The sequence below is a fragment of the Oncorhynchus kisutch genome, linkage group LG20, assembly GCF_002021735.2.
Source record: "Oncorhynchus kisutch isolate 150728-3 linkage group LG20, Okis_V2, whole genome shotgun sequence".
NCBI lineage: Eukaryota > Metazoa > Chordata > Actinopteri > Salmoniformes > Salmonidae > Oncorhynchus > Oncorhynchus kisutch.
In genome coordinates this window covers 1,204,852-1,218,740 of record NC_034193.2, presented here as the reverse complement: position 1 = coordinate 1,218,740, position 13,889 = coordinate 1,204,852, and the positions used below count along the sequence as shown (strand labels likewise).

The window sequence follows — 13,889 nt, the reverse complement described above, 5'->3', positions numbered from 1 at the left end:
GACTATGAATACTCTCCCATGTCAGACTATGAATGCCCTCCCATGTCAGACTATGAATGCCCTCCCATGTCAGACTATGAATGCCCTCCCATGTCAGACTATGAATGCCCTCCCATGTCATACTATGAATGCCCTCCCCCCCCATCAGACTATGAATGCCCTCCCATGTCATACTATGAATGCCCTCCCATGTCAGACTATGAATGCCCTCCCATGTCAGACTATGATTACCCCCCATGTCATACTATGAATGCACTCCCATGTCAGACTATGAATGCCCTCCCATGTCAGACTATGAATGCCCTCCCATGTCAGACTATAAATGCCACCCCCGTCAGACTATGAATGCCCTCCCATGTCATACTATGAATGCCCCCCCATGTCAGACTATGAATGCCCTCCCATGTCAGACTATAAATGCCCCCCCATGTCAGACTATGAATGCCCCCCCATGTCAGACTATGAATGCCCCCCCATCAGACTATGAATGCCCTCCCATGTCAGACTATGAATGCCCTCCCATGTCAGACTATGAATGCCCTCCCATGTCAGACTATGAATGCCCTCCCATGTCAGACTATGAATGCCCCCCCATGTCAGACTATGAATGCCCCCCCCCCCGGTTCGGACTATGAATACCCCCCCCCATGTCATACTATGAATACCCCCCATGTCATACTATGAATGCCCCCCCATGTCAGACTATGAATGCCCCCCCATGTCAGACTATGACTGCCCCCCCATGTCAGACTATGAATGCCCCCCATGTCAGACTATGAATACCCCCCCATGTCATACTATGAATGCCCTCCCATGTCAGACTATGAATACCCCCATGTCATACTATGAATACCCCCATGTCAGACTATGAATGCCCCCCCATGTCAGACTATGAATGCCCTCCCATGTCAGACTATGAATTCCCCCCCATGTCAGACTATGAATGCCCTCCCATGTCAGACTATGAATGCCCTCCCATGTCAGACTATGAATGCCCTCCCATGTCAGACTATGAATGCCCTCCCATGTCAGACTATGAATGCCCTCCCATGTCAGACTATGAATGCCCTCCCATGCCAGACTATGAATACCCCCATGTTATACTATGAATACCCCAATGTCAGACTATTAATGCCCTCCCATGTCAGACTATGAATGCCCTCCCATGTCAGACTATGAATGCCCTCCCATGTCAGACTATGAATGCCCCCCCCATCAGACTATGAATGCCCCCCCCATCAGACTATGAATGCCCTCCCATGTCAGACTATGAATGCCCTCCCATGTCAGACTATGAATCCCCCCCCCCTGGTTCGGACTATGAATACCCCCCATGTCATACTATGAATACCCCCCATGTCATACTATGAATGCCCCCCCATGTCAGTCTATGAATGCCCCCCCATGTCAGACTATGACTGCCCCCCCATGTCAGACTATGAATGCCCCCCATGTCAGACTATGAATGCCCCCCCATGTCATACTATGAATGCCCTCCCATGTCAGACTATGAATACCCCCATGTCATACTATGAATACCCCCATGTCAGACTATGAATACCCCCATGTCATACTATGAATGCCCCCCCATGTCAGACTATGAATGCCCTCCCATGTCATACTATGAATGCCCCCCCATGTCAGACTATGAACGCCACCCCCATGTCAGACTATGAATGCCCCCCCATGTCAGACTATGAATGCCCCCCCATGTCAGACTATGAATGCCCCCCCATGTCAGACTATGAATGCCCCCCCCATGTCAGACTATGAATGCCCCCCCATGTCAGACTATGAATGCCCTCCCATGTCATACTATGAATGCCCCCCATGTCAGACTATGAATGCCCTCCCATGTCAGACTATGAATGCCCCCCCCATCAGACTATGAATGCCCCCCCCCATCAGACTATGAATGCCCTCCCATGTCAGACTATGAATGCCCTCCCATGTCAGACTATGAATCCCCCCCCCCCTGGTTCGGACTATGAATACCCCCCATGTCATACTATGAATACCCCCCATGTCATACTATGAATGCCCCCCCATGTCAGTCTATGAATGCCCCCCCATGTCAGACTATGACTGCCCCCCCATGTCAGACTATGAATGCCCCCCATGTCAGACTATGAATGCCCCCCCATGTCATACTATGAATGCCCTCCCATGTCAGACTATGAATACCCCCATGTCATACTATGAATACCCCCATGTCAGACTATGAATACCCCCATGTCATACTATGAATGCCCCCCCATGTCAGACTATGAATGCCCTCCCATGTCATACTATGAATGCCCCCCCATGTCAGACTATGAATGCCACCCCCATGTCAGACTATGAATGCCCCCCCATGTCAGACTATGAATGCCCCCCCATGTCAGACTATGAATGCCCCCCCATGTCAGACTATGAATGCCCCCCCCATGTCAGACTATGAATGCCCCCCCATGTCAGACTATGAATGCCCTCCCATGTCATACTATGAATGCCCCCCATGTCAGACTATGAATGCCCTCCCATGTCAGACTATGAATGCCCCCCATGTCAGACTATGAATGCCCTCCCATGTCAGACTATGAATGCCCTCCCCGTCAGACTATGAATGCCCTCCCATGTCAGACTATGAATGCCCCCCATCAGACTATGAATGCCACCCCCATGTCAGACTATGAATGCCCCCCCCCGTCAGACTATGAATGCCCTCCCATGTCAGACTATGAATGCCCTCCCCGTCAGACTATGAATGCCCTCCCATGTCAGACTATGAATGCCCCCCCATCAGACTATGAATGCCCTCCCATGTCAGACTCTACAGCTCTTTATTCTCCCAGGGTTCAGCTCTTTATTCTCCCAGGGTTCAGCTCTTTATTCTCCCAGGGTACAGCTCTTTATTCTCCCAGGGGTCTGCTCTTTATTCTCCCAGGGTTCAGCTCTTTAACCTCCCAGGGGTCTGCTCTTTATTCTCCCAGGGGTCTGCTCTTTATTCTCCCAGGGTTCAGCTCTTTATTCTCCCAGGGGTCTGCTCTTTATTCTCCCAGGGTTCAGCTCTTTATTCTCCCAGGGGTCTGCTCTTTATTCTCCCAGGGTTCAGCTCTTTATTCTCCCAGGGTTCAGCTCTTTATTCTCCCAGGGTTCAGCTCTTTATTCTCCCAGGGGTCTGCTCTTTATTCTCCCAGGGTTCTGTTCTACAGCTCTTTATTCTCCCAGGGTTCAGCTCTTTATTCTCCCAGGGTTCAGCTCTACAGCTCTTTATTCTCCCAGGGTTCAGCTCTTTATTCTCCCAGGGTTCAGCTCTTTATTCTCCCAGGGTTCAGCTCTTTATTCTCCCAGGGTTCAGCTATTTATTCTCCCAGGGTTCAGCTCTTTATTCTCCCAGGGTTCTGTTCTACAGCTCTTTATTCTCCCAGGGATCAGCTCTTTATTCTCCCAGGGGTCTGCTCTTTATTCTCCCAGGGGTCTGCTCTTTATTCTCCCAGGGGTCTGCTCTTTATTCTCCCAGGGGTCTGCTCTTTATTCTCCCAGGGGTCTGCTCTTTATTCTCCCCGGGATCAGCTCTTTATTCTCCCAGGGATCAGCTCTTTATTCTCCCAGGGGTCTGCTCTTTATTCTCCCAGGGGTCTGCTCTTTATTCTCCCAGGGGTCTGCTCTTTATTCTCCCAGGGTTCAGCTCTTTATTCTCCCAGGGTTCAGCTCTTTATTCTCCCAGGGTTCAGCTCTTTATTCTCCCAGGGTTCTGTTCTACAGCTCTTTATTCTCCCAGGGTTCAGCTCTTTATTCTCCCAGGGTTCAGCTCTTTATTCTCCCAGGGTTCTGTTCTACAGCTCTTTATTCTCCCAGGGTTCAGCTCTTTATTCTCCCAGGGTTCTGATATAGACGGGCTGTGTGGACCATGGTTCTGATGTGGAGGGGCTGTGTGGACCATAGTTCTGATGTGGAGGGGCTGTGTGGACCATGGTTCTGATGTGGAGGGGCTGTGTGGACCATGGTTCTGATGTGGAGGGGCTGTGTGGACCATGGTTCTGATGTGGAGGGGCTGTGTGGACCATGGTTCTGATGTGGAGGGGCTGTGTGGACCATAGTTCTGATGTGGAGGGGCTGTGTGGAGCATGGTTCTGATGTGGAGGGGCTGTGTGGAGCATGGTTCTGATGTGGAGGGGCTGTGTGGAGCATGGTTCTGATGTGGAAGGGCTGTGTGGACCATGGTTCTGATGTGGAGGGGCTGTGTGGACCATGGTTCTGATGTGGAGGGGCTATCAGAGTCCACTCCAGGGTTGGGGGAGCTGAGGTTATTATGTCCTAATAACAAGAGCTTTGACCAGAGTGAACAGGAGAGACAACAGTTGTAATACTGTTGTAGGACATGGTGGGGGTGGAGACAGTTATAACACACAGGGCCGGCCCTAGCCTTTTGGGGTCCGTAAGGCAGATTTGGTTTGGGGGCCCACACACCTTGCAGGCTAAATGCTATTGTTATTGTCAATTTTATGTAATATTTTGCAATGGGGCGCAGAGAAAATATTGCAGTTTTAAAGCTCCAATGTAGCCGTTTTATCCCAATATCAAATCATTTCTGAGCAACAATATGTACCTTACTGTGACTGTTTAACATTAGAATGGTCAACAACAACGGAGCTCACAGAAAGGACATGAGATCAGTTAGGAATCTACAGTTGAAGTCAGAAGTTGACATACACCTTAGCCAAATACATTTAAACTCAGTTTTTCACCATTTCTGACATTTAATCCTTGTAAATGTTTCCTGTTTTAGGTCAGTTAGGATCACCACTTTATTTTAAGATTGTGAAATGTCAGAATAATAGTAGGGAGAATGATTTATTTCAGCTTTTATTTCTTTCATCACATTCCCAGTGGGTCAGAAGTTTACATACACACAATTAGTATTTGGCAGAATTGCCTTTTAAATTGTTTAACTTGGGTCAAACGTTTCAGGTAGCCTTCCACAAGCTTCCCACAATAAGTTGGTGAATTTTGGCCCATTCCTCCAGACAGAGCTGGTGTAACTGAGTCAGGTTTGTAGGCCTCCTTGCTCGCACACACTTTTTCAGTTCTGCCCACACATTTTCTATAGGATTGAGGTCAGGGCTTTGTGATGGCCACTCATATACCTTGACTTTGTTGTCCTTAATTAAGCCATTTTGCCACAACTTTGGAAGTATGCTTGGGGTCATTGTCCATTTGGAAGACCCATTTGCAACTAAGCTTTAACTTCCTGACTGATGTCTTGAGATGTTGCTACAATATATCCACATAATTTTCTTACCTCATGATGCCATCTATTTTGTGAAGTGCACCAGTCCCTCCTGCAGCAAAGCACCCCCACAACATGATGCTGCCACCCCCGTGCTTCATGGTTGGGATGGTGTTCTTCAGCATGCAAGCCTCCCCCTTTTTCCTCCAAACATAACGATGGTCATTATGGCCAAACAGTTCTCTTTTTGTTTCAAACCGTAGTCTGGCTTTTTTATGGCAGTTTTGGAGCAGTGGCTTCTTCCTTGCTGAGTGGCCTTTCAGGTTATGTCGATATAGGACTTGTTTTACTATGGCGGTATGACGGCTGCGTGGTCCCATGGTGTTTACACTTGCGTACTATTGTTTGTACAGGGACACCTCCAATTGACTCAAATTATGTCAATTAGCCTATCAGAAGCTTCTAAAGCCACAGTCAACTTAGTGTATGTAAACTTCTGACCCACTGGAATTGTGATACAGTGAATTATAAGTGAAATAATCTGTCTGTAAACAATTGTTGGAAAAACTACTTGTGTCATGAACAAAGTAGATGCCCTAACCGACTTGCCAAAACTATAGTTTGATAACAAGAAATTTGAGGAGTGGTTGAAAAACAAGTTTTAATGACTCCAACCTAAGTGTATGTAAACTAGTTTTAATGACTCCAACCTAAGTGTATTATTATGAGTTAATAGTTTCCTTGTTTTGATATCAATACCACATTCATTGACGTTCATTTAGGGGACGTCCATGACTTCCATGGGGCTGTAGTGGAGCAGGTTGAGAGCTTCAAATTCCTTGGTGACCACATCACCAACAAACCATTGTGGTCCAAACACACCAACACAGTCGTGAAGAGGGCATGAAAAAGCCTATTCCCCCTCAGGCGACGGAAAATATTTGGCATAATTCCTCAGATCCTCAAAAAGTTATACAGCTGCAACATCGAGAGCATCCTGACTGGTTGCATCACTGTTTGGTACGGCAATTGCTCGGCCTCTGACCGCTAGGCACTACAGAGAGTAGTGCGTACGGCCCAGTACATCACTGGGGATAAGCTTCCTGCCATCCAAGAACTCTACACCAGGCAGTGTCAGAGGAAGGCCCTAAAAATTGTCAAAGACTCCAGCCACCCCAGTCATAGACTGTTCTCTCTGCTACAGCACAGAAATCGGTACCGGAGCGCCAAGTCTAGGTCTAAAAGGCTTCTTAACAGCTTCTACCCCCAAGCCATAAGACTGCTGAACACCATAAGACTGCTGAACAGCTAAAGACTGCTGAACACCATAAGACTACTGAACACCATAAGACTGCTGAACAGCTAAAGACTGCTGAACACCAAAAGACTGCTGAACACCATAAGACTGCTGAACACCATAAGACTGCTGAACACCATAAGACTGCTGAACAGCTAAAGACTGCTGAACAGCTAAAGACTGCTGAACACCATAAGACTGCTGAACAGCTAAAGACTGCTGAACACCATAAGACTGCTGAACAGCTAAAGACTGCTGAACACCATAAGACTGCTGAACACCATAAGACTGCTGAACACCATAAGACTGCTGAACACCATAAGACTGCTGAACAGCTAAAGACTGCTGAACACCATAAGACTGCTGAACAGCTAAAGACTGCTGAACAGCTAAAGACTGCTGAACAGCTAAAGACTGCTAAACAGCTAAAGACTGCTAAACAGCTAAAGACTGCTGAACAGCTAAAGACTGCTGAACAGCTAAAGACTGCTGAACAGCTAAAGACTGCTGAACAGCTAAAGACTGCTAAACAGCTAAAGACTGCTAAACAGCTAAAGACTGCTGAACAGCTAAAGACTGCTGAACAGCTAAAGACTGCTGAACACCATAAGACTGCTGAACACCAAAAGACTGCTGAACAGCTAAAGACTGCTGAACAGCTAAAGACTGCTGAACAGCTAAAGACTGCTGAACAGCTAAAGACTGCTAAACAGCTAAAGACTGCTGAACACCATAAGACTGCTGAACAGCTAAAGACTGCTGAACAGCTAAAGACTGCTGAACAGCTAAAGACTGCTGAACAGCTAAAGACTGCTAAACAGCTAAAGACTGCTGAACAGCTAAAGACTGCTGAACACCATAAGACTGCTGAACAGCTAAAGACTGCTGAACAGCTAAAGACTGCTGAACAGCTAAAGACTACACGGACTATTTGCATTGAACCCTCCCACCCCATTTTTTTTACGCTGCTGCTACTCGACCAAGGACCTCTAGAAACCGAGGACCTCAAGCGACCGAGGACCCCTAGAGGCCGAGTACCCCTAGAGACTGAGGACCTCAAGCGACCGAGGACCCCTAGAGGCCGAGTACCCCTAGAGACCGAGGACCTCAAGTGACTGAGGACCCCTAGAGGCCGAGTACCGCTAGCGGCCCGAAGACCCCCAGTGACCGAGGATCCCTCGAGACCGAGGACCCCTAGAGACCGCTTCTGTTGCTTATGCCTAGGGCCGGCCCTGCACACACACTGGGCACATGGTGTTAAAATTAGAACAGTGTTTTGACCCAGAATGACTTCAGATAGAGCTGGATACACTCTGTATTTCCACTGAGGGGGAGTCTCATGGCTGAGAAAGAGTGTGTATGTGTGGAGGGGGTGTCTCATGGTTGAGAGAGAGGGAGTGTGGAGGGGGTGTCTCATGGCTGAGAGAGTGTGTGTGGAGGGGGTGTCTCAGGGCTGAGAGAGAGAGTATGCTTGTTCTAGGTCCCAAGAAACAAAGAGATCTTCTGTTGAATCTGACAATTAATCTTAATGGTTGTACAGTCGTCTCAAATAAAACTGTGAAGAACCTCGGCGTTACTCTGGACCCTGATCTCTCTTTTGAAGAACATATCAAGACCATTTCAAGGACAGCTTTTTTCCATTTACGTAACATTGCAAAAATCAGAAACTTTCTGTCCAAAAATGATGCAGAAAAATTAATCCATGCTTTTGTCACTTCTAGGTTAGACTACTGCAATGCTCTATTTTCCGGCTACCCGGATAAAGCACTAAATAAACTTCAGTTAGTGCTAAATACGGCTGCTAGAATCCTGACTAGAACCAAAAAATTGGATCATATTACTCCAGTGCTAGCCTCTCTACACTGGCTTCCTGTCAAAGCAAGGGCTGATTTCAAGGTTTTACTGCTAACCTACAAAGCATTACATGGGCTTGCTCCTACCTATCTCTCTGATTTGGTCCTGCCGTACATACCTACACGTACGCTACGGTCACAAGACGCAGGCCTCCTAATTGTCCCTAGAATTTCTAAGCAAACAGCTGGAGGCAGGGCTTTCTCCTATAGAGCTCTATTTTTATGGAACGGTCTGCCTACCCATGTCAGAGACGCAAACTCGGTCTCAACCTTTAAGTCTTTACTGAAGACTCATCTCTTCAGTGGGTCATATGATTGAGTGTAGTCTGGCCCAGGAGTGGGAAGGTGAACGGAAAGGTTCTGGAGCAACGAACCGCCCTTGCTGTCTCTGCCTGGCCGGTTCCCCTCTTTCCACTGGGATTCTCTGCCTCTAACCCTATTACAGGGGCTGAGTCACTGGCTTGCTGGGGCTCTGTCATGCCGTCCCTGGAGGGGGTGCGTCACCTGAGTGGGTTGATTCACTGTTGTGGTCATCCTGTCTGGGTTGGCGCCCCCCCCCTTGGGTTGTGCCGTGGCGGAGATCTTTGTGGGCTATACTCAGCCTTGTCTCAGGATGGTAAGTTGGTGGTTGAAGATATCCCTCTAGTGGTGTGGGGGCTGTGCTTTGGCAAAGTGGGTGGGGTTATATCCTTCCTGTTTGGCCCTGTCCGGGGGTGTCCTCGGATGGGGCCACAGTGTCTCCTGACCCCTCCTGTCTCAGCCTCCAGTATTTATGCTGCAGTAGTTTATGTGTCGGGGGGCTGGGGTCAGTTTGTTATATCTGGAGTACTTCTCCTGTCCTATTCGGTGTCCTGTGTGAATCTAAGTGTGCGTTCTCTAATTCTCTCCTTCTCTCTTTCTTTCTCTCTCTCGGAGGACCTGAGCCCTAGGACCATGCCCCAGGACTACCTGACATGATGACTCCTTGCTGTCCCCAGTCCACCTGGCCATGCTGCTGTTCCAGTTTCAACTGACCTGAGCCCTAGGACCATGCCCCAGGACTACCTGACATGATGACTCCTTGCTGTCCCCAGTCCACCTGGCCATGCTGCTGCTCCAGTTTCAACTTCCACCTGACTGTGCTGCTGCTCCAGTTTCAACTGTTCTGCCTTATTATTATTCGACCATGCTGGTCATTTATGAACATTTGAACATCTTGGCCATGTTCTGTTATAATCTCCACCCGGCACAGCCAGAAGAGGACTGGCCACCCCACATAGCCTGGTTCCTCTCTAGGTTTCTTCCTAGGTATTGGCCTTTCTAGGGAGTTTTTCCTAGCCAGATATCAGCTGATGTACGAAGGGCTATATAAATAAATTTGATTTGATTTGATTTGATGTGTGTGTGTATGTGTGGAGGGGGTGTCTCATGGCTGAGAGAGAGAGTGTGTGTGTGTGTGTGTGTGTGTGTGGAGTGGGGGTTGCAGGCAGATATTTCACAACAAAATTCTTGCTGGACTTTGGCTCTATGGTCAATAAAAGCCCCTGAGGAACATAGAGGAATGTTTTGGAATCACACACGCACACATTCCACAATCCAACTGATAGAAAGTATTGCAAGGGACCAAAGACCCTTAGTGGTCGAGGACCCCAAGCGGCAGAGGACCCCTAGTGGTCGAGGTCCCCAAGCGGCAGAGGACCCCTAGTGGTCGAGGACCCCAAGCGGCAGAGGACCCCTAGTGGTCGAGGTCCCCAAGCGGCAGAGGACCCCTAGTGGTCGAGGACCCCAAGCGGCAGAGGACCCCTAGTGGTCGAGGTCCCCAAGCGGCAGAGGACCCCTAGTGGTCGAGGTCCCCAAGCGGCAGAGGACCCCTAGTGGTCGAGGACCCCAAGCGGCAGAGGACCCCTAGTGGTCGAGGTCCCCAAGCGGCAGAGGACCCCTAGTGGTCGAGGACCCCAAGCGGCAGAGGACCCCTAGTGGTCGAGGTCCCCAAGCGGCAGAGGACCTCTAGTGGTCGAGGACCCCAAGCGGCAGAGGACCCCTAGTGGTTGAGGACCCCTAGTGGTTGAGGACCCCTAGCGACCGAGGACCCCTAGTGGTCGACGACCCCAAGCGGTCGAGGACCCCTAGCGGTCGAGGACCCCTAGCGGTCGAGGACCCCAAGCGACCGCTTCTGTTGCTTATGCCTAGGGCCGGCCCTGCACACACACTGGGCACATGGTGTTAAAATTAGGGCAGTGTTTTGACCCAGAATGACTTCAGATAGAGCTGGATACACTCTGTATTTCCACTGAGGGGGGGTCTCATGGCTGAGAGAGAGAGTATGTGTATGTGTGGAGGGGGTGTCTCATGGCTGAGAGAGAGAGAGAGAGTGAGAGAGTGTGTGTGTGTGTGTGTGTGTGTGTGGAGGGGGGGTTGCAGGCAGATATTTCACAACAAAATTCTTGCAGGACTTTGGCTCTATGGCCAATAACAGCCCCTGAGGAACATAGAGGAATGTTTTGGGGTCACACACACACACACACATTCCACAATCCAACTGATACAACTTATTGACTATGTAAAGAATGTAAACCCTTGACCTGCATCAACTCCTCATGCTCCTTCAGAAAGTATTCACACTCCTTCACTTATTCCACATTACAGCCTGAATTTAAAATGGATTACATTTCCATCAAAGGGTAATAATTATTATTATATTTTTTTTTACAAATTAATTAAAAATGAAAAGCTGAAATGTCTTAAATCAATTATTTATTAATTAATCAATAAGTATTCAATCCCTTTATTTATTTATTTTGACATTTTTGTCATTTAGTGGACGGTCTTATCCAGAGTGACTTAGAAATGATTTCCATACTGGATCTACTTAGCCACAAGGGACTATTATGACAAGCTAGGTCTCTCAGTCGAGCTGTGATTTTCAAACACAGATTCAACCACAAAGACCAGGGAGGTTTTCCAATGTCTCGCAAAGAAGGGCACCTATTGGTAGATGGGTAAAAAAAACATTAACATTGAATATCCCTTTGAGCATGGTGAAGTTATTACACCCAGTCACTACAAAGTTACAGGCTTCCTTCCTAACTCAGTTGACGGAGAGGAAGGAAACTGCTCAGGGATTTTCACCATGAGGCCAACGTTAGAGTTTAATGTGATAGGAGAAAACTGAGGATGGATGATTTTCCCTCCAAAACGTGCATCCTGTTTGCAACAAGGCACTAAAGTAAACCTGCAACAAATGTGGCAAAGCTATTAACTTTTTGTCCTGAATATAAAAGTGTTATGTTTGCGGCTAATCCACATCACTGAGTATCACTCTCCATATTTTCAAACATAGTGGTGGCTGCATCATGTTATGGGTATGCTTGTAATCGTTAAGGACTGGGGAGTTTTTCAAGATTAAAACATTACTGAGTATCAATTTGACAGAGCTTGAAGAATTTTGAAAAGAATAATGGACAAATGTTGCACAATTCAGGTGTGGAATACTATTAGACTTACCCAGAAAGACTCACAGCTCTTAGCGCCTTACCCAGAAAGACTCACAGCTCTTAGAGCCTTACCCAGAAAGACTCACAGCTCTTAGCGCCTTACCCAGAAAGACACAACTCTTAGAGCCTTACCCAGAAAGACCCACAACTCTTAGAGCCTTACCCAGAAAGACTCACAACTCTTAGAGCCTTACCCAGAAAGACTCACAGCTCCAAGAGCCTTACCCAGAAAGACTCACAGCTCTTAGAGCCTTACCCAGAAAGACGCACAGCTCTTAGAGCCTTACCCAGAAAGACCCACAACTCTTAGAGCCTTACCCAGAAAGACTCACAACTCTTAGAGCCTTACCCAGAAAGACTCACAACTCTTAGAGCCTTACCCAGAAAGACTCACAGCTCTTAGAGCCTTACCCAGAAAGACTCACAACTCTTAGAGCCTTACCCAGAAAGACTCACAGCTGTAATCGCTGCCAAATGTGTGCTTCTTCAAATTATTGACTCATGGGTGTGACTACTTGTGTAACTGAGAGATTTCTGTATTTAATTTTCAATACATTTGCAAAAAATGTCGGAAAACATGTTTTCATTTTGTCCTTATTTTGTCTTGTGTGTAGGTCAGTGAAAAAAATGAATATCTAATCCATTTTGAATTCAGGCTGTAACCCAACAACATGTGTAATAAATCCAGGGGTATAAATACTTCCTGAAGGAACTGTTCAAATTAATATTGTATGAGGATTTGCCAAAGTGTTACTTGCCAAACTTCTATCTATATGCTTCGACCTATATAAATACCTCATGAATGTCCACGTAGAACATGGTATTTCATTTATACAAGTAAAAAATTGAATACTATCGGTCAAACCGACAGCATGTTGAACCCATGTTAACTGTGCCATGGAAATCATTCATCCCGTGGGTGCATACTCAACACACTCATAAATGCGCAGATTTTATAACCGAATTCTCTCCATGCAACTTTTTTCTGTAGTCTGTTTAGGTGGCTACTCAATCATACACATTATAGTAACATAAAGGTGAACTTACAAAGATGTTATCGAACTTTCCATCGTAGAATAAAACTGGTTTATCCAGCGCTAGTTGTTGCGACAGGTCATTCCCCTGTTCCAGAACGTGGTCTCCAGTGGTTTTGCCGAACGGGAAAAACTCTGCCCGGGTCAGACCATGCACAGACACTGCCCACCCCAGAAGAAGGGTCGCGTAGAACAGCCATCCTTGCCCCTGCTGTCCCATGATTAGTGCTTCACAGACCGCGGAGTGGAGCAGTCAGAGGGTAGCGCAGATGCAGAGAGACTGTTGCACTGAACTAGCCCCACAGCAGATTAAGCACAAAGAGAGAGTTGTGTCCAGGGCCGGTTCTCCCCTATTTTGGGGCCCTAAACAAGATTTTAGTGGCACCCCTCTGCAAATTCTACACATTTTGCCATGGGGCGTAGAGAAGAAATGTGCCGTTTTACAGGTCATTTCATGCAATTCGATCTATTTTGCCATGGGGTTGTAGAGATATAATTTTTTTTATTTTAAAGTTAATTTCATGCAATTCCACACATTTTATAATGAACTACAGCATGTCAATATAATATCTGAGTGAGCATAACGAATGAAGTGGCTGTCGGTGAATGACAATTTAACTGATCAGCTAGGGAGAAATCAGATTTGAATTATATCAAATATATGCAATGAATTGTCCACCGACAGGTTAATTTGCCAATGCAAATTGGCAAAAAAACAATAATGAGAGCACAACTGCGTACTGATTACCGACTTAGGGCACTTCAATATATTGGTTTGTGTTTTCAACACCACAATCAAATAGAATATGTAAATCTGGACAAACAGAAAACACATCCCTCCCAATCCAGTATCCAAAGCTTGGCTTGACAATTTGGAATGTGGATTCTGTGATTCAGTCCGCGCTCTCCGCATTGCAGATATTATAGGGTCCTGTAACTGGTTGTGTTATGCCACACATAAAAGGTAATACGTCAAGCAGGGTGCGTGTTAGGCTTTCCTGATTAACTGGGCCTGCTGGG

At 47.2% G+C, this 13,889-nt stretch overlaps 1 protein-coding gene across 1 annotated transcript in view; it reads right to left on the bottom strand.

Moving 5' to 3' along the window:
* Window positions 1-13,181, bottom strand: part of nid1a (nidogen 1a) — a 67,834-nt gene extending 54,653 nt beyond the window's left edge. Inside the window, exon 1 of the mRNA XM_031799061.1 lies at window positions 12,883-13,181. Coding sequence (XP_031654921.1) covers window positions 12,883-13,089 — 207 coding nt within the window. The 5' untranslated portion in view covers window positions 13,090-13,181. The remainder of the gene's footprint in view (window positions 1-12,882) is intronic.
* Window positions 13,182-13,889: the final 708 nt, after the last annotated feature.